The sequence below is a fragment of the Camponotus floridanus genome, unplaced genomic scaffold, assembly GCF_003227725.1.
Source record: "Camponotus floridanus strain SB8 unplaced genomic scaffold, Cflo_v7.5 scaffold10, whole genome shotgun sequence".
NCBI classification, from domain to species: Eukaryota; Metazoa; Arthropoda; class Insecta; order Hymenoptera; family Formicidae; genus Camponotus; species Camponotus floridanus.
The window spans coordinates 2,368,191-2,388,013 of NW_020229215.1; the positions used below are offsets into that span (position 1 = coordinate 2,368,191).

The window sequence follows — 19,823 nt, forward strand, 5'->3', positions numbered from 1 at the left end:
TGTCATAAATTTTGTTCAAAATCTCATCATTGAATAAGGAAAAATAATATTCCAGAAATAACTCTATGTTCTGCAGCTTTGCTAATTATAATACCACAAACACCACAATAATATTATTACAAACTAATTATATAATACCACAAGCGCCATAAACTATATATATCTGGCTCACCTTTGGACCATGTTTAATCTGTTATCAAAGTTCAATTTTAGCTTTTTATCTCAAAAATGCCTACGTTTATCTTTTCAATAATAAAATTAATGGAATAATTTTATTGATAAATTAATTTCAAACTTATCGAAATATTTAATATTTTATTATCGATAATTCTATAAAAATGTTATTAAAGTTATTTATATTATATTCATTAAATATTTATCATATTTTGAAGATAAAAATATGTGGGATATAGTTTTAATTTTTATATCATTGAGTGCGTTTTTCAAAGGATAGCGTGATAGATAGAAGTTTGTTTTAATTAACATATTTCCCAAACATTTTTCTTATGTTAAGTTTTAAGACGAAATAATTTTATCAATAAATTAATTTATCGAAATATTTAATATTTTAATATCGGAAATTTTGTAAAAACATAAAGATATTTTTAATAGGAGAAATATACAAGATATGTTTTTAATTTTTATAATATCACTGAGTACGTGTTCTCCAAAGGATATCGTGATAGATAGAAGTCTATTCTAATCAATATTATTCTTAAACATTCCTCTTATGTTACTGAATTTCACATCATGAGATGAAGAGAAAAGCGGACTTGCATCACTATTAAAATAACGTCTTTATACTTGGTTGCCAGGTGACGGCGCCATGGCGGAGGCACCCAAAGCTTGATTCCGCGACTCCACGCGGGCGTATAAAGTCAGTCCTGCACCGACGGGAGCCGTCAGTACGAAACGACACCTCTGACAGAGGAACTCGGCTCTCGGTCTCCTCCAGGCTGCGACATGCACCTCTTGCTGCACTTTGTCTAGCTTTACGCGCGAGATAATATCGAAAAAAAAACTATCGGGCAATAAGAACCCCTGTGCAGCTATTCCGTAATATTCCCGCACATTTGCAATTGCAATATTGATAAACACCGTTTTGCTCATTGATCGGAACCGCTGGTGAATCAATCAGCTGGTGAATTAATCGGAGATATAAATTAGCTTATAAGCATACCTGCAATAAAAACATTGTTCTTTTTGAGATAATTGTGTAATTAAAGTGCGGTCAATTGAGATGAATCTTATATCACCAAGATGTGATAACAATTTGCTCTGTAAATTCGTAAACGAAAGTCGTATTTTGTGATGTGAGAATTGATTTTGGCCACCGTGTTCGGTTTTAGTGTACTCATTCTATGCCAACAGTTGCATATACAATTTGAACTCGATGCAACAGGTTAGTCAAGTGGTTGCATCGATCACAATTAGATGCTAATATTTTTCTTTTTAATTAAATGCAGATGTAAACAATTTTTTTTAACGCTTTAAATAATAAATTAACAAAAAATAATTTTCTTAGGATTAACAATTATGAAATATGCTATTACTTATTTTTTAATTATAACTCCATAAAATATGTTTAAGCCATGCGACTTAACACAACAATAATTAATGTAATTTTACACATAAATTAAATTAAACAAAAAAACTAATTTTATTAATGAATAATACACAAATATTATAATAACAATATATTATATTAAATTTGTATTTACTTCGACAATTAAAGCTTGATTAATACCATTTAATTTATTTCTCATAATTATTAGTTTAATAAATGTTAATTTAATAATTAATTTCCATAATGGTCAATGCAGCAATTAACGGCCGTAGTAAAGAATGTGTAAAACTGTGACTAGTTACGTGTCGCTTTCATTCTGTTCGTTCGAAAATTATTCCTTGTTCACAGGTATGCCTTTTGCAAACGTGTATTAATAGTGCGGCAATGCTAGCGGTTCGATAATCGTAAAAATAAACGGTACACCGCGACTTGCGTAAGAAGATTCCCCTTAAATGCTCCATCTTGCCGCGATACGACGTGTTTTCGCTGCAATAAAGTTAGACGTCTAATAAACAACATTATGCGTAGAAAATGTACACACGAAAACGCATGCAAATAATTTTCCAATGAGAGCTTTTATACGCACTATGAATACACACGTTGATATTTTCAACGTACTTGTAAGAGATCTGTTCACAGCTCATAACGAGATTTATAATAAATAATAATTATTGCACATTACATAAGATTAGAAAAATTAACATGATCGTTCACATCGAAGAGCAAATTTTTCTCGTAATAATTAGATTTTAATGTAACTTCCGGCAGAAAGAAAAATGAATTCCCGTCATATGAAATGTTAATATTGGCTCGTTGACAAGTGAGTTATTGCAATTTTAATTTACACTTTATGTGGAATAAATTATAACGCAATACTGGAGATATATCAACAAAATAGTGACTCTGATAAAATCAACTGCTACAGATCGCACGATATATTACTGTACGTGGTCGCATTAAAATTTCTTATTTGCGGCAATAATTATCTCCAACTTGAGCTGGAGAGAGAGAGTATTCAGGTACTGCACAAAAAGTTAATAAACTTATTCCGCATGACAATTATGCATGTGCGCGACTTATTCGTTATCCGTGCGCCCGGTCTATGATTTGCTGGCGTGCGTAACATGCATTCGATATGCACTCTCGCCGGTAATAATTGTGAGCTTAATGAGCAATTCGTATGCGATTTAACGATCGTATATCGCGCGTGTTAATTTGCATTTATCACGCATTTGTGCGCGCGTCGCTATCCCGTATCGGGGTGACAGATCTTTTTTCGGCTTTATGCGAATGCGCGTTTGTCACCGAACAAAACGGCGCACTTACGCGACAGCATTGTACGCACTTGGTGCGTATGCATCGAGATTATCGTGGGGAAATATCGCATTTCAGAATATACGGTGGACGGAGAGCACGTGAATGCTCACCCCACAGGTTTCGTTTCTACGAAAAAAAAAAATCCTCGACCGGCACCACTCGACTGTCGCGAATTTATTATGACCGATTATGCAAGTCGCATAATTAGCGACGCGACTCGGCTTTGTCGGTGATTTATCTCGCGACGGGTATTAGACTCGCACGGAGACAAGTTTGTCCTGGTTTGGTAAACGATCAAGATTAATTGCGATGCATATCTCAAGTTCTCGTAATCGATTAATTGATTTCCATTGATTGATCTTTGAGATGAAAGGAGATTACACAAATTAATTTTCTGCTTCGAGATGCAAGGTTTTGAGGAATATTTCAGGAGATTTTATCTAAATCTTGAGATACCTCGAAATGCATAATAAAATGCGATGAATAGAGAAATCTCCGATATTCGTGCAATCTACGGATAATTCTAGCTTCAGGCTACTCCACCTTCGACAGGTCGACGTACGGGTAATATAGGTTCTTGTCTAACGCTCACTAGCAACTGGAGCATGAAAGCATTATACGTGCATATGCACTCACACGCATGCCAGCCGATGACTTCTCTAATATCCAATTTCCTTCGCCTTGGATAGCCTCTCTAGCGTCACGCCGTAACATTTGATTTGAATGTCAAATCAATCGTTTAAGTGCAAATAAGTCATAACGATAATTAAATCGCGGACTATTAATTAAATCAATGGCAAGTAAAATTTGACTACATTAATCATCATAATCTAACGTTATCAATCTATCTCTATCGCTTTTTCAACTTTGTATTACTTAGCTTAGAAATAAATGCATTTCTAAGTGGATACATACACATACATAACGCAAACTGATAACTACTTTCTCAAGTCAAAATTAGAAAAGTAGATTCCATTAAGATAATATGATTGCCATTTTTAATAGTATAACTAATATTGAATAGCGATTATTACATACATACATTCTATATAGCAAACTTATTTCAAATACAAAGATTTTTATTTAAAAATACAAAAATTTATATATACGAGTGTATTCATATTATTTTTGAAATTTTACTATACATATATATTAATCCATGATTTGATTAAGCAAGCAAATTATACAGATAATTTAAAACCGGAATTTTTTAGAAATAGTAGGAACAGGTGATTCACTGATTCAAAAAAATCACACACAAAATAATAATTTTATATAAAACTTTATTTATAACATTATTTTAATTTTTCTTATATATAACATTATTTTAATTTAATTTTTATAAGAGAAATGACATAAAAAAAGAGATGCGAATAAAATATAAATGTGTGTGAATTCGAGAGGTGTGTGCAAAGTAATAAACCCGTCACTTAGGAGACGTCTTATTGAGCGAAAATACATATTATGCAAAGTTAAATTTATAAGGGTTCAATAAAGGTCTCGTAAAATTGCGGATCCCGTCGGAACTTTATGAAGATGATGATGTAATTGCATTCCACGCGATTTATTCGTCAGCATTCGCCGGTTTTCATTTTTAGAATGTTACAATGATAATATTTTTATCATTCGCAAAATATCTCGGAGATGACGCTTGAAGATTTAATAATACCGCAGATTGCATGGTAATCGCGCGGAAAGATATATATTAAAAAAGATATTACGAAAGAATATCTCTCGAATTTACTTAAAAGAAATTCTTGATAAATATTATATTTAAATATTTAAATATTACGCGAGTGTTTTTGGAGATACAAGAGATTGTCTTAATATTTAGCCTTTAATTACAATATTATTTTCAAATAAATATTATTGTTAAAAATTAATCATATTACGGTGCTATATTAATTCGAATAAAAGTAAAAATTTTAATTATTTTCTAAATTATTAACAGTATACTTCCAGAAAAGATATATATACTGCTAATATTCACAATTATAATATATCCTAAATACTTAAATAATGTTAAAAATATTAAATAATAATATTTAAAAAATTGATTTAATACAAATAAATTGCATATTAAAATAGAAGGTCGCGCAGAAGGAAGAGTCAATGAGAAAAAAATTCTTTGACGACTTACAAATCTTTATTTTTGATCGCAGAAAGTTTTAATCGACAGAGAAATCAACTGACATCGTAACGTGCAAGTGAAAAATGACGTAAAGCTCAGCCGAACGCAGGCGGAGAGTGTCCCATCCACCGGAAATTGCAGCGGAGATGCGTCAATAGTGAGACCGATAAAAGGAGAAAGAGAGCGAGCGAAAATCCCTCAAGATGCATCTACTCATCTTTCCCTTTTTGCTGCTATCTTTAACGGTAAGGCACAAGCGCAGCGCGCAACTAACATATTGACGTGTGATTTATCGCGCCATTAACACGGCCGGCCTGCCGCAGACCCAGTGTCAAACTCGTATGTCAAACGTGGGCGAAATTGTTCGTAAATATGTTCCGGCATATGTCACGAACATTGCGCTGCCGGTCCTAACCATTGAGATCGATCACGTAATTTCCCTTCAGCGAGAAAGCAAAGGGTGAAAAGTTTCACAACATTAGTGTGAAATAGCGTAATTCCATTAGATAAGATTGATACGAGGCTAGAAATAAAGTTAAGTGGCAAAAGAGAAAACTGATCGTTACACGGCAAGATATTAACACTGTAATTATACTGTAATTATTAATTACTTTATAATAATTTTCTCTTAATTAATAATCAAGTTTGATAAATGTAAGATTAAAAAAATATATCATGATATTGAAATTCACGAGAATTCTCAGATAAATTTAGACATTTTTTAAAATTCGTTAATCTCGAAGACACATCGAATCAGTTTGTTTCGGTATCTCTATTATCTTTTTTTTGGCCTTTTTTCAATCGACGATGAGAGACTCTCGTCGAGCTCTGTCTCTACGAGGTAATAAAAAAAAGTGTTACACTACAGATTCTTCGTCCCTGCTGATAAGAGTCTTTCATAAGAGAGAGAGAAACGTAGTTTTATCTACATACATGGCGGAAATTCTCCGAAAATGCGCGCATATATTTTCGACGGAGGTTAATGCACCGATGCGTAGTTAACGTCATTGGATATGGTAGCTAAAATAAATTTCTGAGAAACTTGTAAAGTGGAACCCCATATAAGATGAATAAAATAAGATATTAAACACAGAATAATAAAGTAATTTATATATATGACATAGAGAAAAAAAATTTAGAATAATTTAAATTCCAATAACGGTATTTTATGAATTTAAATTCTAATAACGGCATTTTATGAATTAAAAAATCATCTCTTAGTCTATTTTGACAGTGGAAATACTTTTTAATTCGGCAATTATTTGTATAAATTTATTATTTTTATAAAATTGTACTAAATTTTTTAATTAAGCTTACATAGCATATGAAAATATCTGCTTCTGTTCGCGTATTGTTCGTTTATGCGTAAGTAAATATCCGGTTGTTAGATTCAAATCACATGGCATGATGCTTAGGCTATATATATATTAATCACATTCAATAAAAAAAAACACAACGTGACGAGGGCAATTTTGTGAAAAAAATCTAAAGTATTACTTTGCTTTATAAAAATTACGAAGGTATCGCAGGATGCTAATTGGAACAAACGATCAACCTTGTACACTAACGTCATCATTATTACCTCGACTGGACCAACCGGCTCGGGCGTGAAACGCTGTTTTATTAGCATAATTCAAACGCTACTGACGCCTAATTACGGGTAATTTAAGGACGTACGAGGATCGTTCTTCTCGCGAAAATGAGCGGCGACACGCAAAGACGACGAGATTAATCGAACTTCCAGGCAATACAATATTCACACATTCGAGTTTTCGGTGACCGTGATGTAAATTATGTTTGAATAGCTAGTATATGTTTTGAATGTGTTGAAGTAGGAAGTCTCGCTTAACGCATTCTTGCGGCTAAGTGTTGTCGGCGGTGTCGGTATTTTTAGAATGAGAGAATAATATAATCCGAGTAAAGAATGTGCAACTTCCTGTCTTATATGATTTAAATTCAGATCGCGAATCTTAATCGTTAAGAATTTGTCAAGCAATTATAGTCTTTAGAATTTCTATAAATATTTCTTTCACTGTCTCTCGATATTCATGTTTGATAATCTTTACTTTTCCCACAAGAGACTGTCATTTCTTTTAATACGTATAACAATAAGAAACCTTTTTGGGCTACAAAATTTTTCAATGTCAAAAATTTGAAGATAAAAGTTAAAGATTGACAGAGCAAATTCCTGTTCTTTATTTTTAATGTAAAGCTTTTGATCACTCTCCTATAAAATTGTGAGCACCAGGTGAAAATTAAGATGTAATAGGATGTGAATATATACAAATCGCAAAGAGACGTTAAGATCTGACATACGATGTTCAGTGGAAAGATTCTGCGGGTTACCGCCGCTTTATTTTTCTACTGTCAGCAAGATTGCAGCTTTCACTCGCTTGAACGTATTTGACATGTCCATGTGGCGACTATTCGTCTTCATTATTGTGGGAACGTGGCGCCAGAAGTTGCGCTGTTCCAGCGATGTCTTCGTCTCACAAAATCACGACGACGTCTTTATTTTCTGTAGATACTTTTCGTTGAATAGCTCGCGAGATTTCTCGTCGGATCGAGAACGGAACCGAATTTCCTCGACCGGCTACCGAGAAGACGCACGTCGTCGCGACCAACCTCTTTGTCGCTGTCATCATCTGTGTTTCCTCGCGTTGAAACATTTTATATGGCTTGACGTTTAAGTGGTTGTAGCACAGACTTCTATATATTATATCTGCTAATATTGACAGGTTGTCATTTACAATTGGGCAGAATATATAAAATGGGTTAATATACTAATATTTTGAGTCATATTTCAATTTATCGGCAATTATTAAAATATATAAGCTATTTTCATGTATAGATAGATATTGATTGATATTTTAGATTGATTTTCTGCTCATTAATTATATTGTGCCCAATTATAAATAGCTATCCTGAAAAATCGCTGTTAGCAATCTAGCATAATATTTAGAAGTCTGTAGTTTACAAATTTTGTTAATTCTAAAAGATAATTGGCAAGCTCTAAAAGATAATTGGCAATATTTTGAATATATATATATATATATATATATATATATATTCAAAATATTTTATATAAATTTTCAATACGTTGCTAAAATAATTGAGAATAATTTCCATTCTGACTTAAAAAAAATCGCAATAAACGCTATGTTGATATCAAAATATCCATTCATGTTTTCGAAGTAATGATATTAGCCTTTGATAAAATCCGTGAAATTATATTTTTCATTAAAAATTTTATTAAACATTTTATTCAAATCAATAATATCAAAATTCATTCAATCTCCTTTCTTAATTGATTAATCAGTAACTTGCCTTCATATGATAAATACAAATTAGAAACAAAGGAAGCATTTCCGAAGGAATTTTAATGTTTGACCCAATAGCGGATATCTATAAAAAAAGCGTCGCGATGTATAAAACGCAGCGGGTACGTCATTATGCGCCGCATTTAGGGCGATGGGGATTTAACGGCTTGAGTGGCTACAAAAATAACACACTGAAAATAAGAGCTAAGCAGAGATTCGATGTTGGATCATCGTGAGGCGATCGGCTCAACGCCGTCGATCTTGATTATCGTAAAAAAGGGAGATGCGACGCGGCGCTGTCTCAGGTGTATTCAACCTCTCTCTTGGCGGTGACATTACGCATAATCCAGCTAAGCTGCCGCTTAGAAAGTGCATTTGTTTTTCCAGATCTTGCCTTTACACGCTGTACTGCTCGTCAGTATAAATATGCATGGATACGTTAAAAAAAGGGACACATTGCACTCACGAGATCTCTACAGTGACATTATTTTTCATACCTTAATAAATGACGAAACATATATATGCAAGTGTCTCCCTTTGTTACCGAAATTAATGAGATAATTAAATTAATGAGTTGAACGTGTAAAGCGATACGGTTAATTAGATGAGAGGAATGAAACATCGCGCGCGATGTAATCTCGGAGGAAACCGAGGGGACCATTCAGTCGCCCAAAAATGGTTCCCTCTTAATCGCGTATTCATACATTACTCCACGGAATGTACATACGCGGGCGCGTTATTTTATCGCAGTGTAAACACCTGATGTGGCCAGACGAGGAGGAAGTTGCACGTTCGCAGGCTCGACAGAATTATGGCCCGTTCATTATTATTTACGATGCCATTCGATAAATTTCGTTATTAACTAAGACCAAGTTATTTCACTTGGACCCAACAATTTTGTTTCGCAAAAAAAACATTTATTAGCGATATATGATGCTCGATCTATATTAATTTAATTTTCTAATGGCTAAGTATGTGAATTCTAATTTCATATAAAGATCAGATTTAATTGGATCTAATAATAATTTTTATCATAATTGTCGTAAAGGCTTATCGAAGATCTATTTCTCTTATTTTTTAGAAATTTATTTCGATTCCGTATCTTACACAATAAAAGTCGTAACCATTAGTTCGTCGACTAGATTCTAAATCGGCGGCATACATTTATAATCCGTTTATTTATATATCACTTTCGATAGTCCTGAAATCTTTCTCTCGCGACCGTTTCGCCGCTTGAGCATTGAACGTTTTACGCCACTGTAGGTTTATTGTTCGCCGCCGATTTATAAATTTGCTCATGCGATATTCATACAATTAACATCGCGCGATCGTTCGTATACAAACGGCAAGCCAGTTGACATTCATCCCGAGTTAATCCAATTGAAGAGAGGAGTGTCACTTTGGGCGCGGCTTGATGTGCAGTTTGCGCCGATTAGACCTGGTTGAAAATGAATGGCCAGACTCGATCAAGTCCCGTCACTCTTTCAGAATGATCCCCGACGTGTAAACTGTCGAATTATGATGTTGCAATTATTTTTGTATGCCGAGCAGAAATGTATTGCTAAAGAAAATATCAAGTGAATATAAATCGATTCTCTTTACGATTTTTATTTATTTAATTCTGATTAGAATAATAATAAAAACTGAAAATTATAATATAAAAATTATAAAGAGTATTTATATATTTATCGCATTCTTTTTTAATTAATAATGATCTAAAGATAAATAATAATAATTATTAAATAATAATAATTAATTTGCAAGGAAATTCAATAATAAATTTTGTTGAAAATCTCTACAACTTGTAAATTAATTTTTAATTTTTTTGCTTATTATTAATTAAAATTTTAAAAATTACAATAAAAATAAAATACTTTTTATTAATTTCTAGATTTTATCATTAATTTTAAAAATAATATACAATTTTCTTACATTTCAGAGATATTCAACAAAATTTCAATATTAATAAATAAAATTATTTGTGATAGTGTAAAACAGTGTGAAAATAATTCACCAGAGCTTAGAGAGGTGATTTATTGCAGATACTAGCAATCGAAGAAGCTTGTGGTAGATTAGAAGAAACTACGTGGAGCGTGGAACGGTATGTGCTACGAATGGGGCCACGTGGCCACATACAGGCCATGATAATACTTTAATCGCGATTCAGGTCAAATTGCGCATCTTGCATCTTCAGCCACCGTTTGATGGTTTAATTAACCTTGATGAGATTTTACGCGGTGATCTAACGAGGAAGGAAAACATTCCATCGTTTCAATGTAATAGATTTTGCTTTCAAGTTATTTTAGTATTCTCATGCATAGGATGCTTTAAAAAGACGTGCGCGATGAACATAATTCTAATTTAAGTTTTATCTCACTTTTTGATATAGAATGTATATTGGAAAAATCTTACTTAAATTTTATTTTTAAATGCTGTATTTTTATTTTTATTTAATCTTGTGACACATTTATCTTTACTATTAAAATATATTGGGATCTATCAAAAGTATTTTGTTATATTATATACTTACGCCATTTTACAAGATTGACAATTTGCCACTAGTATTTATTTTTATATATTAGTGGATGCAGCAATATAAAATAAATATAAAATATTTATTATATAAAATATAAAATATTTATTAAATATAAATTATTACGTCGAATAAAAAGGATGTAGCACGAAGTTATGGCTATCACAATATAAATTTAGATAAAGATTTGCCATGTCAATTTACTTGCATTTTGTTATATCATCCGGCTAAAAGTTGCGATCAAAATGTTACGATCAGAAATCGAAATCTAGGAGCCTTCGTTGTTTAAGAAAATATTTTATAACTACTAGCGGATCTTTCTATCGTTCTATCGTTCCTATTATTCTATTGTTTGCAAAATTTTTGCATTTTTTCGGCTTTGTAATCGGTGCATCGAGATACTTATCAAGCACACAAGCGCATCGCCTGTCCGCATCGGTCATCTGCCTGCGGGTGTGCCATTTCCTATTAATTCATTTCGCAGATTCGCATCGGCGCGATGATTCGTGTTCTTTGACTTCCACCGATTCCGCTCTGACATCTGGAAAAATAGAGGTGCTACCAGAAAACGTCACTCGTCGCCCACGATCGGCCCGACAAACGGACTTTGATCTTGGACGCTAAAACTGCAATTGAAGTTCGGTCCCGCGAAGTCGCATGATTTATTATTCTTCGTGCGAATTTCTCGGGCGTGCATAACGCGCTCTATTACCGGCTGTTTCAGGGTGGCGTGAGATTTGGCAGCGGTCATCTGATAGACGGAATTTTCACGGAACCGACTTTGGAACCGGGCTACAATTTGGTGGCGGTGGTCCCCCGTGGCGCCTTGGCATTGAACGTGACCGAACTCCGTCACACGCAGAACTATCTTGGTAAGAGAAATAGAAATTCCTAGCTGCTGATTATAAGATAAATTAAGATGGCCAAATTATTCTCTCTCCCTGCTCAATGGAAGTTTGTATTCTAAATTTGAAGCATACATATTTGCGTACTCTTTGAAGTTATTTAAGTAATAAAATGTTATTTATAATCATATATAACTGTGTACTCTTTTAGAGAGAATGCGCTTATATCACTATAATATTTTTTATTATTATATAAATATGGATTTATGCGGATTTGCTGAGATGCCTTGACGTTCTAGTTATCTCCTACAGCCGGAATTATAAAATATATAAATCCATTTTCTCGATGAAAAGTAAGAGAGGAGAGAAGTTGACAGTAATTGCTTTATTATTGCGAGATATTGGCGCATGTACAACTTTGTATATTTTGCAATGTAAATTGAACGTTATATGATCAGCGAAAGATTCTTTTTATTAACATTCCCATCAAGATTTTACAAGATTCTTAACATTAATTGCGCGATTGGCGCCAGATAAAATAATTCAGTGGAATATCGTTGCGGATTTCGTGGAAATTGCAGGCAACCGGTTGATAGGAATGCATTTCCTACCGTCATTTCTCACCGTTTATGCACTGTTTACGGTAACCCGTTTACATGGCGTAGTTATTAAACAGCGATCGTAACCGATGATTAAGATCATCGACGACCGTGTGAATGATTACATGCAAAAATTAATTTATAACAGATATTTTGTTTGTGCAATCGAAATGCGATTAAAAATAATGAAAAACCACTGGTCTCGATGAAATTACAAAATTATTAGATTTGCATTAAAAAAAGATTTATGAGAAGCTATAAGTAATTCAAGATATATTGGATATGAAAATGCAAATAAATTTATTAAATCAATGATATTAGGTTAAACATTCGATTAATCATCCGCGTCAAGTGCCTGGATAATTCCTGAGAAGAAGTCTTGAAGGATAATATTTTCATGAAACAAGACATATAATAAATGTAATTATTAATGGTGTTTGAATTTGTGAAAACCGATCCATTCGTTTTATAATGTATGTAAAATAAGATGTTAGAACATCTTATTCTAATAACTAATTATGTAAATTTTATGCTATGATAGTCCTTGTTTCTTAAAAATTATACATTTTAAATGACTTAACATATAATAAATAATCTATTCATTTTCTTCTTCAATGTAATGTGTGTAAAATAAGACGTTAAACACTTTATTCTAGTAACTAATTATGTAAATTTTATGCTACATGATAGTCCTTGTTCCTTAAAAATTATACATTTTAAACGACTTGACGTATAATAAATCGCAAGATTTTTGCCTAATAAAAAATTAATTGCACGCTACCTTTATTCATTTATGTCAGATATAATCTACTTCTATTAAATATCATTTATCTCTCTTGGTTTTTAAATTTCAAGAGTTATTGTATATAATAAAAATCTAATAGAGTAAATAATATCAGTTAATAAGAAAAGCAGATAAAATACTTTATAACGTATTAAAATATTTTATAATGATGTTAAAAATAAAAAGTATAAAAAAGTGCGTAGTGAAAAGAGAAATGAATTTGAAGAATATTTAAATATAATAAATAATTTATAAATTCAATAAAAAATGTTTATAACACGGGCGTCATTCTTTAACAAATTTGGCAGTCGTATAACATCATCAAGAATACGATTAGAAATTGAACTTTGATTTATTGTATCTGAAGGTAATCATCATTACCGCCTTCAATACCTTTCGAATCTATTCATCGCTCGATCAGATCAACATAATGACTGCCTTTCACAGGATACGAACACAACAGATCGTAATCGATGCGTCTCCTATGCAATGATCGCGTTGCCGATAAGCAAACGAATCGCCCGCGGCGTGATTAGTCGTGATCGTTAACAATGCTGTCGGAACATTCATTACCGCCGACGCGATCGCGCCTCCTATTATCCTCACCTAATCTGCAAAGATAGATGACTTGAGAGGAGCGGATAGAAAATCGCTTCTCGCGAAATTCAATCCATATAATCTTTCAAAATTCAAGAAATAAATATAAGAATATAAACATATACAAAGTGTGTAACGTTTACATAAGATATATTTAATAAGTTTAATATATATTTAACAAATTTTAACATCTTAATTACTTATTTATTATATGTATATATTTAATAAATTAAAAAATTCCAAAACTTGAAGTAAATTCGAAGACCAAAGATGAGGTTCTGGAGAACAAATCTGTCGATTTTCTTAATCTACTCAATCACGGCGTTCTTAAATGGAATGGGACCCGCTGTTCTGCTAAATTAGATGCACTGGTCCATGCCACGTGGATTACATAAATCGCCCGCAACCGTAAACTCGCTCATAAACGACCGTCATTGTACGCGTAAGTCTCGCTTTAAACGATCGTGATTGCCAGCTTTAGCGTGATACGTGTCAATCGACATGTCGGAGATCATCGCCGTTCTATGAATAGAAGCAGTAGGTCATTCGTGAATAAATGCGGTCATCGCGATTTTTTCCAAATTGCCTAATATATTTTGCAACACGGTCCCAAGACGCACTCGAAGTCACTGCAACCGTATCTTGCTCGAAGAGTCGTGCTAAAAACAAATTCTAATACCATGCAAGACAATGATATAGATTATTTTTCAAAGGGTATATAAATTTTATATTATTGATTTTTATTATAATTTATCTTATTACAATTAAAGATATTGTCTATAATTATTTATTTTTTTTTTTACGTATTTCAATGTTTATCAATTATAATGTTCTTCATTTCATAATGTAATAGTAATTAATTGTGTTATTTACACGTACTTCTCAATGTTTTTTAGCTCAGAAATTTAACGTGCTTCTTTCAATTTCAGTAGAGGAAAATGATAAAGTATAATAATAAATTTACAGCGATTAGATTGCAAGATGGCAGTTACCTGTTGAATGGAAATTATACTATCAACTGGTCCGGTGAGTACAAGGCGGCCGGAACAACATTTATCTACCTGCGTCAGGGTTCTCAGAATTTAGAGAGTTTTTCCGCAGCCGGTCCATTACAGGAACCTATAGATGTCATGGTAAGTTATATGATATTAATAAATTATATAGTTTAACCTTTTACAAGAGCGCCGCATATATATATGAAGAAACTTTTACTATCTCTATGATGTAAAGCTATGACATATGATAAAAAATGCATAATAAGTGCATTTAATCGGTGGAAAAATAATCAAATTAGAGTAAATTATTTAAACGCAATAAATATCATCGAATTTTTCATGAAAATCACAAACATTATGTTAATAAAATATGTTCAATCTGTAATAATTCTGCAGAATATTTGTCGTCCTTCGACTAAATTGCAGATATTGTTGTAACGCGATCATCACACAATGGCGTTTTACGAGTAGCAATATAGAACATTATTGTGCTTGGACAATCGTGGGCGTTAATGGGCTCAATCGTGTTCTATTTAACCCTTTCACCGTTGAATTTCCACCATAAATCATATATAGACTCTATTGACATAAATTGTAGACTTTATAGTTACTAGATTTAAATTGCTTATTCTTCTACTTTTGGATATGACATTTAAAATTTAACAATTGAACAATCACATAAATCAAAGATAATGCTACTTATACGTACAAAGTTATTAAATTTCGATTTTTATTCCGCAGGTTCTATATCAAGAACCAAACCCTGGTATTGTTTATCGATATGTGATTCCTGGAAATACGAATTTACCGAGAAGCAGTCATCTCGCGCATAATGCAGGTATTATTTTAATATGATACATGTATTATTACATTCTTTGCTTTTCAAGTACTTTTTGCGCTAAAGAAAATGTTTCTATTATTTTTTATTAATTTATTTGGGTGCTTCCATATTTAGGATTGCTTTAAAGCAGAGCTTAAATTTGACATGTTGACGAAAAGATTTGTAGCATTATTTTTCTTCTTAAGTCAATAAATATTTTAATAATAAATTAATTCTTGAAAATATATATATTTACAGTTTCAAATAAAGGCATTGAGCCTGGTTTACAAAATAGAAGGTAAGAAATATTTCCAATAAATTCTAATATACAATATTTAATCAATCTGATATTTTACACAAATGAATTATAATTTACTTCTTAACATATCTTGTGTATCTAAAATTTTATATCTAATAGTTTTAAAGACTAGCCTATATTCTTCCTAGCAATTACAAAATTCCATTTTAGAGCCGACAATGGACCTGCAGCCAGTAACGTAACATCTTCACCATATCTATGGCGTAACAAAAGAAGAAAATTTGCTTGGAAGGCGATTGGTTACAGCGAGTGTAGCAAATCATGCGGCGGAGGTAAACGAGAACTGACTAATAATTAGTTTGTTTAGTAGCAATTTATGCATATTTGTGGATATAAAGACCTTGTGTATGTTATATAAGGTGCTCAGACACTTAGACACATATGTATCAAAGAACGTACGCAGCAACAAGTGCCAGAGAAGAGATGTCACGCGTTAGAAAAGCCACGGGAAATTCGTCTCAGGTGTAATACTAGGCCATGTCCGCCCAGGTGAGCCAATTTTAGTTTACATTCTGTATGGTAAATCTATTCTATATTATATGCATAGTTATCTGAAGGTATTAAATAATCATAGATACAAAAATATAAGCTTGAAATGAATGTGATTATATAAGTATTGCAATTATATTATTTTATTAAGTTTTTCATATATATTTTTTATTTAAAAAATATGTATTTTCAATGAAAGATATTTAATAAAAAAAAAAACTAAATTATATATTAAAAATGTATTATTATAATATTGCAAGACGATTTAAACTAAAACGCACTGCATTGCCATTGAATAAAGACTTTTCAATTATCACAAAAATCGAATTAATTATTCAAAATTATTTAACTAGCAGTCTTTAATTCCCTTTGAAAATAATGTAATAAAAAATCGATATATTTGAAAGATGGCGCGGCGGACCATGGAGTGACTGTTCCACTTCCTGCGGTACCGGAGTTCGTTAACGATGAGGATCGCCGATGGAGCTTGCACGGAATCGAGAGATTTGCCCACAAACGAGGTGTGCGAGATGCCAGCATGCGAGGAGATCAAGCAAACGTCAACGCAAATATCCTCTCAATCATCGTCACCGCGATGGATTGTAGGCGTTTGGTCACAGGTAATCTTATCCAATTATATATCTCATTGCCAGTAGAACGAGTCAATTTATTAATAGAACATCTTTGACCCACATGTTTTTAATTTAAAAAATTAAAAAAAAAATATATATATATATATATATCTTTAATTTGAAGTTATAATTGTTGAGCGAATTAATTTGTTGAGAATTAATGTCTAAAAAAAAATTTTAATCAAACTAATGAATATGTTGTTTATTTGGATACTTAGCTTCCACTTCAGGATAAACCTTCAGGTACTAAGCTCTTCTACCAACGTCAAAGTGTACCCTTTGGGAGAATTTATTTATATAATTTTTCTAAATATATATAACTTATAATTTATTTCAAGTAAAAGATTTTATTTTTGTCTTTGTCATTTTAACATAAGTAAACAAATATACAAATTAAAATTACAATTAAAGATAAAGATACTCAGAATATAATTAGATATTGTCCGTATGAAATGAAGGTGTGTATTTCAAATTAATTTCGATGTTTGGGTCATTATCACATATAAAATATAGCATGTTTATTTGAAAAATATAACTTTTAATTTAATGAAAAATTATTTATTAATTATAATTTTATTTAATATTATCATTTATCGCTAAATTTTTATTTTTTAATTCTGGGAATTTTCGTATTCTCTGATTTCTTTTTTTAAATTTGAAATTTTTTAAATTGCTATTTATTAAATAATACATATACGACGTAAAACAACAAATGACGTGCTTTGTAATATTTTAATTTATTTAAATATTGTGTAGAAAGATATTAAGTTAATTAAATATACATTTTTTATGTCGTTTGTTTTAAGTGTTCCACGTCCTGTGGCGTAGGAAAAAGAACGAGACTCGTAACTTGCGTTACTGATGATGCTCCGTGCGATCTTTCGGAGAAGCCTGAAGCACATGAGACCTGTGATTTGGGGCCATGTTTAGCGAAATCAATGCCATTGAGCATCATCTCCATGAACCTTCAGAGTCCGCAATGGTTATTTACTGAATGGTCTGATCAGGTGAACTGTTATCACTCAAGAAATATTTATAAAAGTTAAACGTTATCTTAATAAAAATGTGCACATGATTAACTTAATATTATTTAACGCGCACAATAACTTATTATTTATATATCCTATAGCGAAAAAAATAAATTAATTAAATTATTGCATTGTTTAAAAAATTTAACTTATAAAAATATTAAAATAATGCAGACTGAAATAATACCGATTTCAACTGTCTAAAATTATGGATTTTAGTGCTCGGCGGAATGTGGAACAGGAGTTCAAACTAGGAGGGTTTTCTGCGAGATAAGCTCTGACCAAGAGTACTGTGATGAATCTAACCGACCTGAAATCTCCAGAGATTGCGCGAGTAACAGAACTTGCAGCGGTCAATGGTTTACAGGGCCGTGGACGAAGGTCAGACTTAAACATAATCGTCTGATAATCTTACAAAAAATTAATTTTAAGTCGGAATTTATGAATAGGAAATAGTATTATCATATATCAGCCCTTGCTTTCTATTTCTGTGATAAATAAAAACGGAAGTAATTAGATTATTTCATTTTATACTCCTTAGTGTTCCTCAAGCTGCGACTTGGGTGAGCAAGTTAGAGATGTGGTATGCGTTACGAGCCTTCGAGGTTCTCTACGTGTCGTTCTAGACATGAATTGTCCTGCGAACAAGCCGGAAACTAGAAAACCTTGCAACGAACATCCTTGCGTATCGTCTTGGTTTATATCAGACTGGACGGAGGTAAATTATTTACTTGCTCATACATATATATATTACTCTAGAATCTCAAATACTTTAATATGTGTGGAATTTTTGACAGATTTAATGAATTATAATTGCTTTTTTAATCTGTTTGTAGTGTTCAAGATCCTGCGGTAAAGGCATTCAGAAACGGGAAGTCCGATGCTTAAATCCGGACGGCCAATTACCAGAACCTCATCAGATTCACTGCCGAGAAGACGATCGACCGATATCTCGAAGGACATGCAACGATTATCCCTGTAAAGACGATCTACGCGCGTCTGAAAATCCTCACAGGGTTTTGCAAGTTCAGGACGATCCTGAAATAACGAATGGTAAAACGAACTTTCCCTTTTATCAAGAAAGTGTTTCTGCTGCAGAGTTAGATAATTTAGTATAAATATATAAACATTTTGCAGAACTGCTGTAGAGCCCAAAAAACTCTTCTATATAAAAGTCATATAAAATGATTTATTATTTTATTCGTTTTAGGTGTCGAGAGCAATCCACTTTGCAAGGATAAAATAGCTAACTGCAATTTAGTCACGCAAGCTCGGCTCTGCTCTTACCAATTTTATCAAGAGTCTTGCTGTCTGTCGTGTTCTCGAACCAAGCAAGATTTGGAGTAGAAACTTATCGACAATCATGTTTACGATGACGCTTTAACGCAAAAATCTGCCTTAGTAGTATTCCCTGTTGATACACCGTCAATTAAAACTCGATTTTCAACGTCTATCGGTGCAGATAACTTTTCATTAATAAATTAATAAATATATCTGTATAGCAAAATTTTTGTACGTTCTATTTGTAGGAGTGTAGATGTGCATGTTATGGGCGCAGAATATAATTTAATACGAAGCCCACGATTCCGTAGATAAATTTCAATAAGATATTCGATAGAAAAACATGAGAGAGAGACTGATCGCGTGTAATTGCTAATTCGTTCAACAGTGATACAACATAATTTAAGTCCACATAATCGTAAATGTATATCGAGCATTAATAAAAGTTGCGCTTTTTCAATCCTCCGTTCCCTTACCTTATGCCTCTCTGCTTCTGTTTTTATTATTGAATGTTAATTTCAACGGAAAGGGAAATTTTTGACAAAAAAAGAAATATAATATATATT

General features: G+C 32.3%; 1 protein-coding gene across 1 annotated transcript; it reads left to right on the forward strand.

Moving 5' to 3' along the window:
* The first annotated feature begins 900 nt into the window (after window positions 1-900).
* Window positions 901-19,719, forward strand: LOC105257083 (thrombospondin type-1 domain-containing protein 4). The gene is given in 15 exon segments (XM_011267454.2): window positions 901-1,402; window positions 5,047-5,260; window positions 11,593-11,740; window positions 14,660-14,826; window positions 15,430-15,526; window positions 15,767-15,806; window positions 15,978-16,099; window positions 16,187-16,316; window positions 16,724-16,776; window positions 16,779-16,936; window positions 17,755-17,955; window positions 18,196-18,357; window positions 18,518-18,694; window positions 18,813-19,029; window positions 19,187-19,719. Coding segments are annotated over 14 exon segments (1,851 nt in total). The 5' UTR covers window positions 901-1,402; window positions 5,047-5,218; the 3' UTR covers window positions 19,324-19,719.
* The last annotated feature ends 104 nt before the right edge of the window (window positions 19,720-19,823 follow it).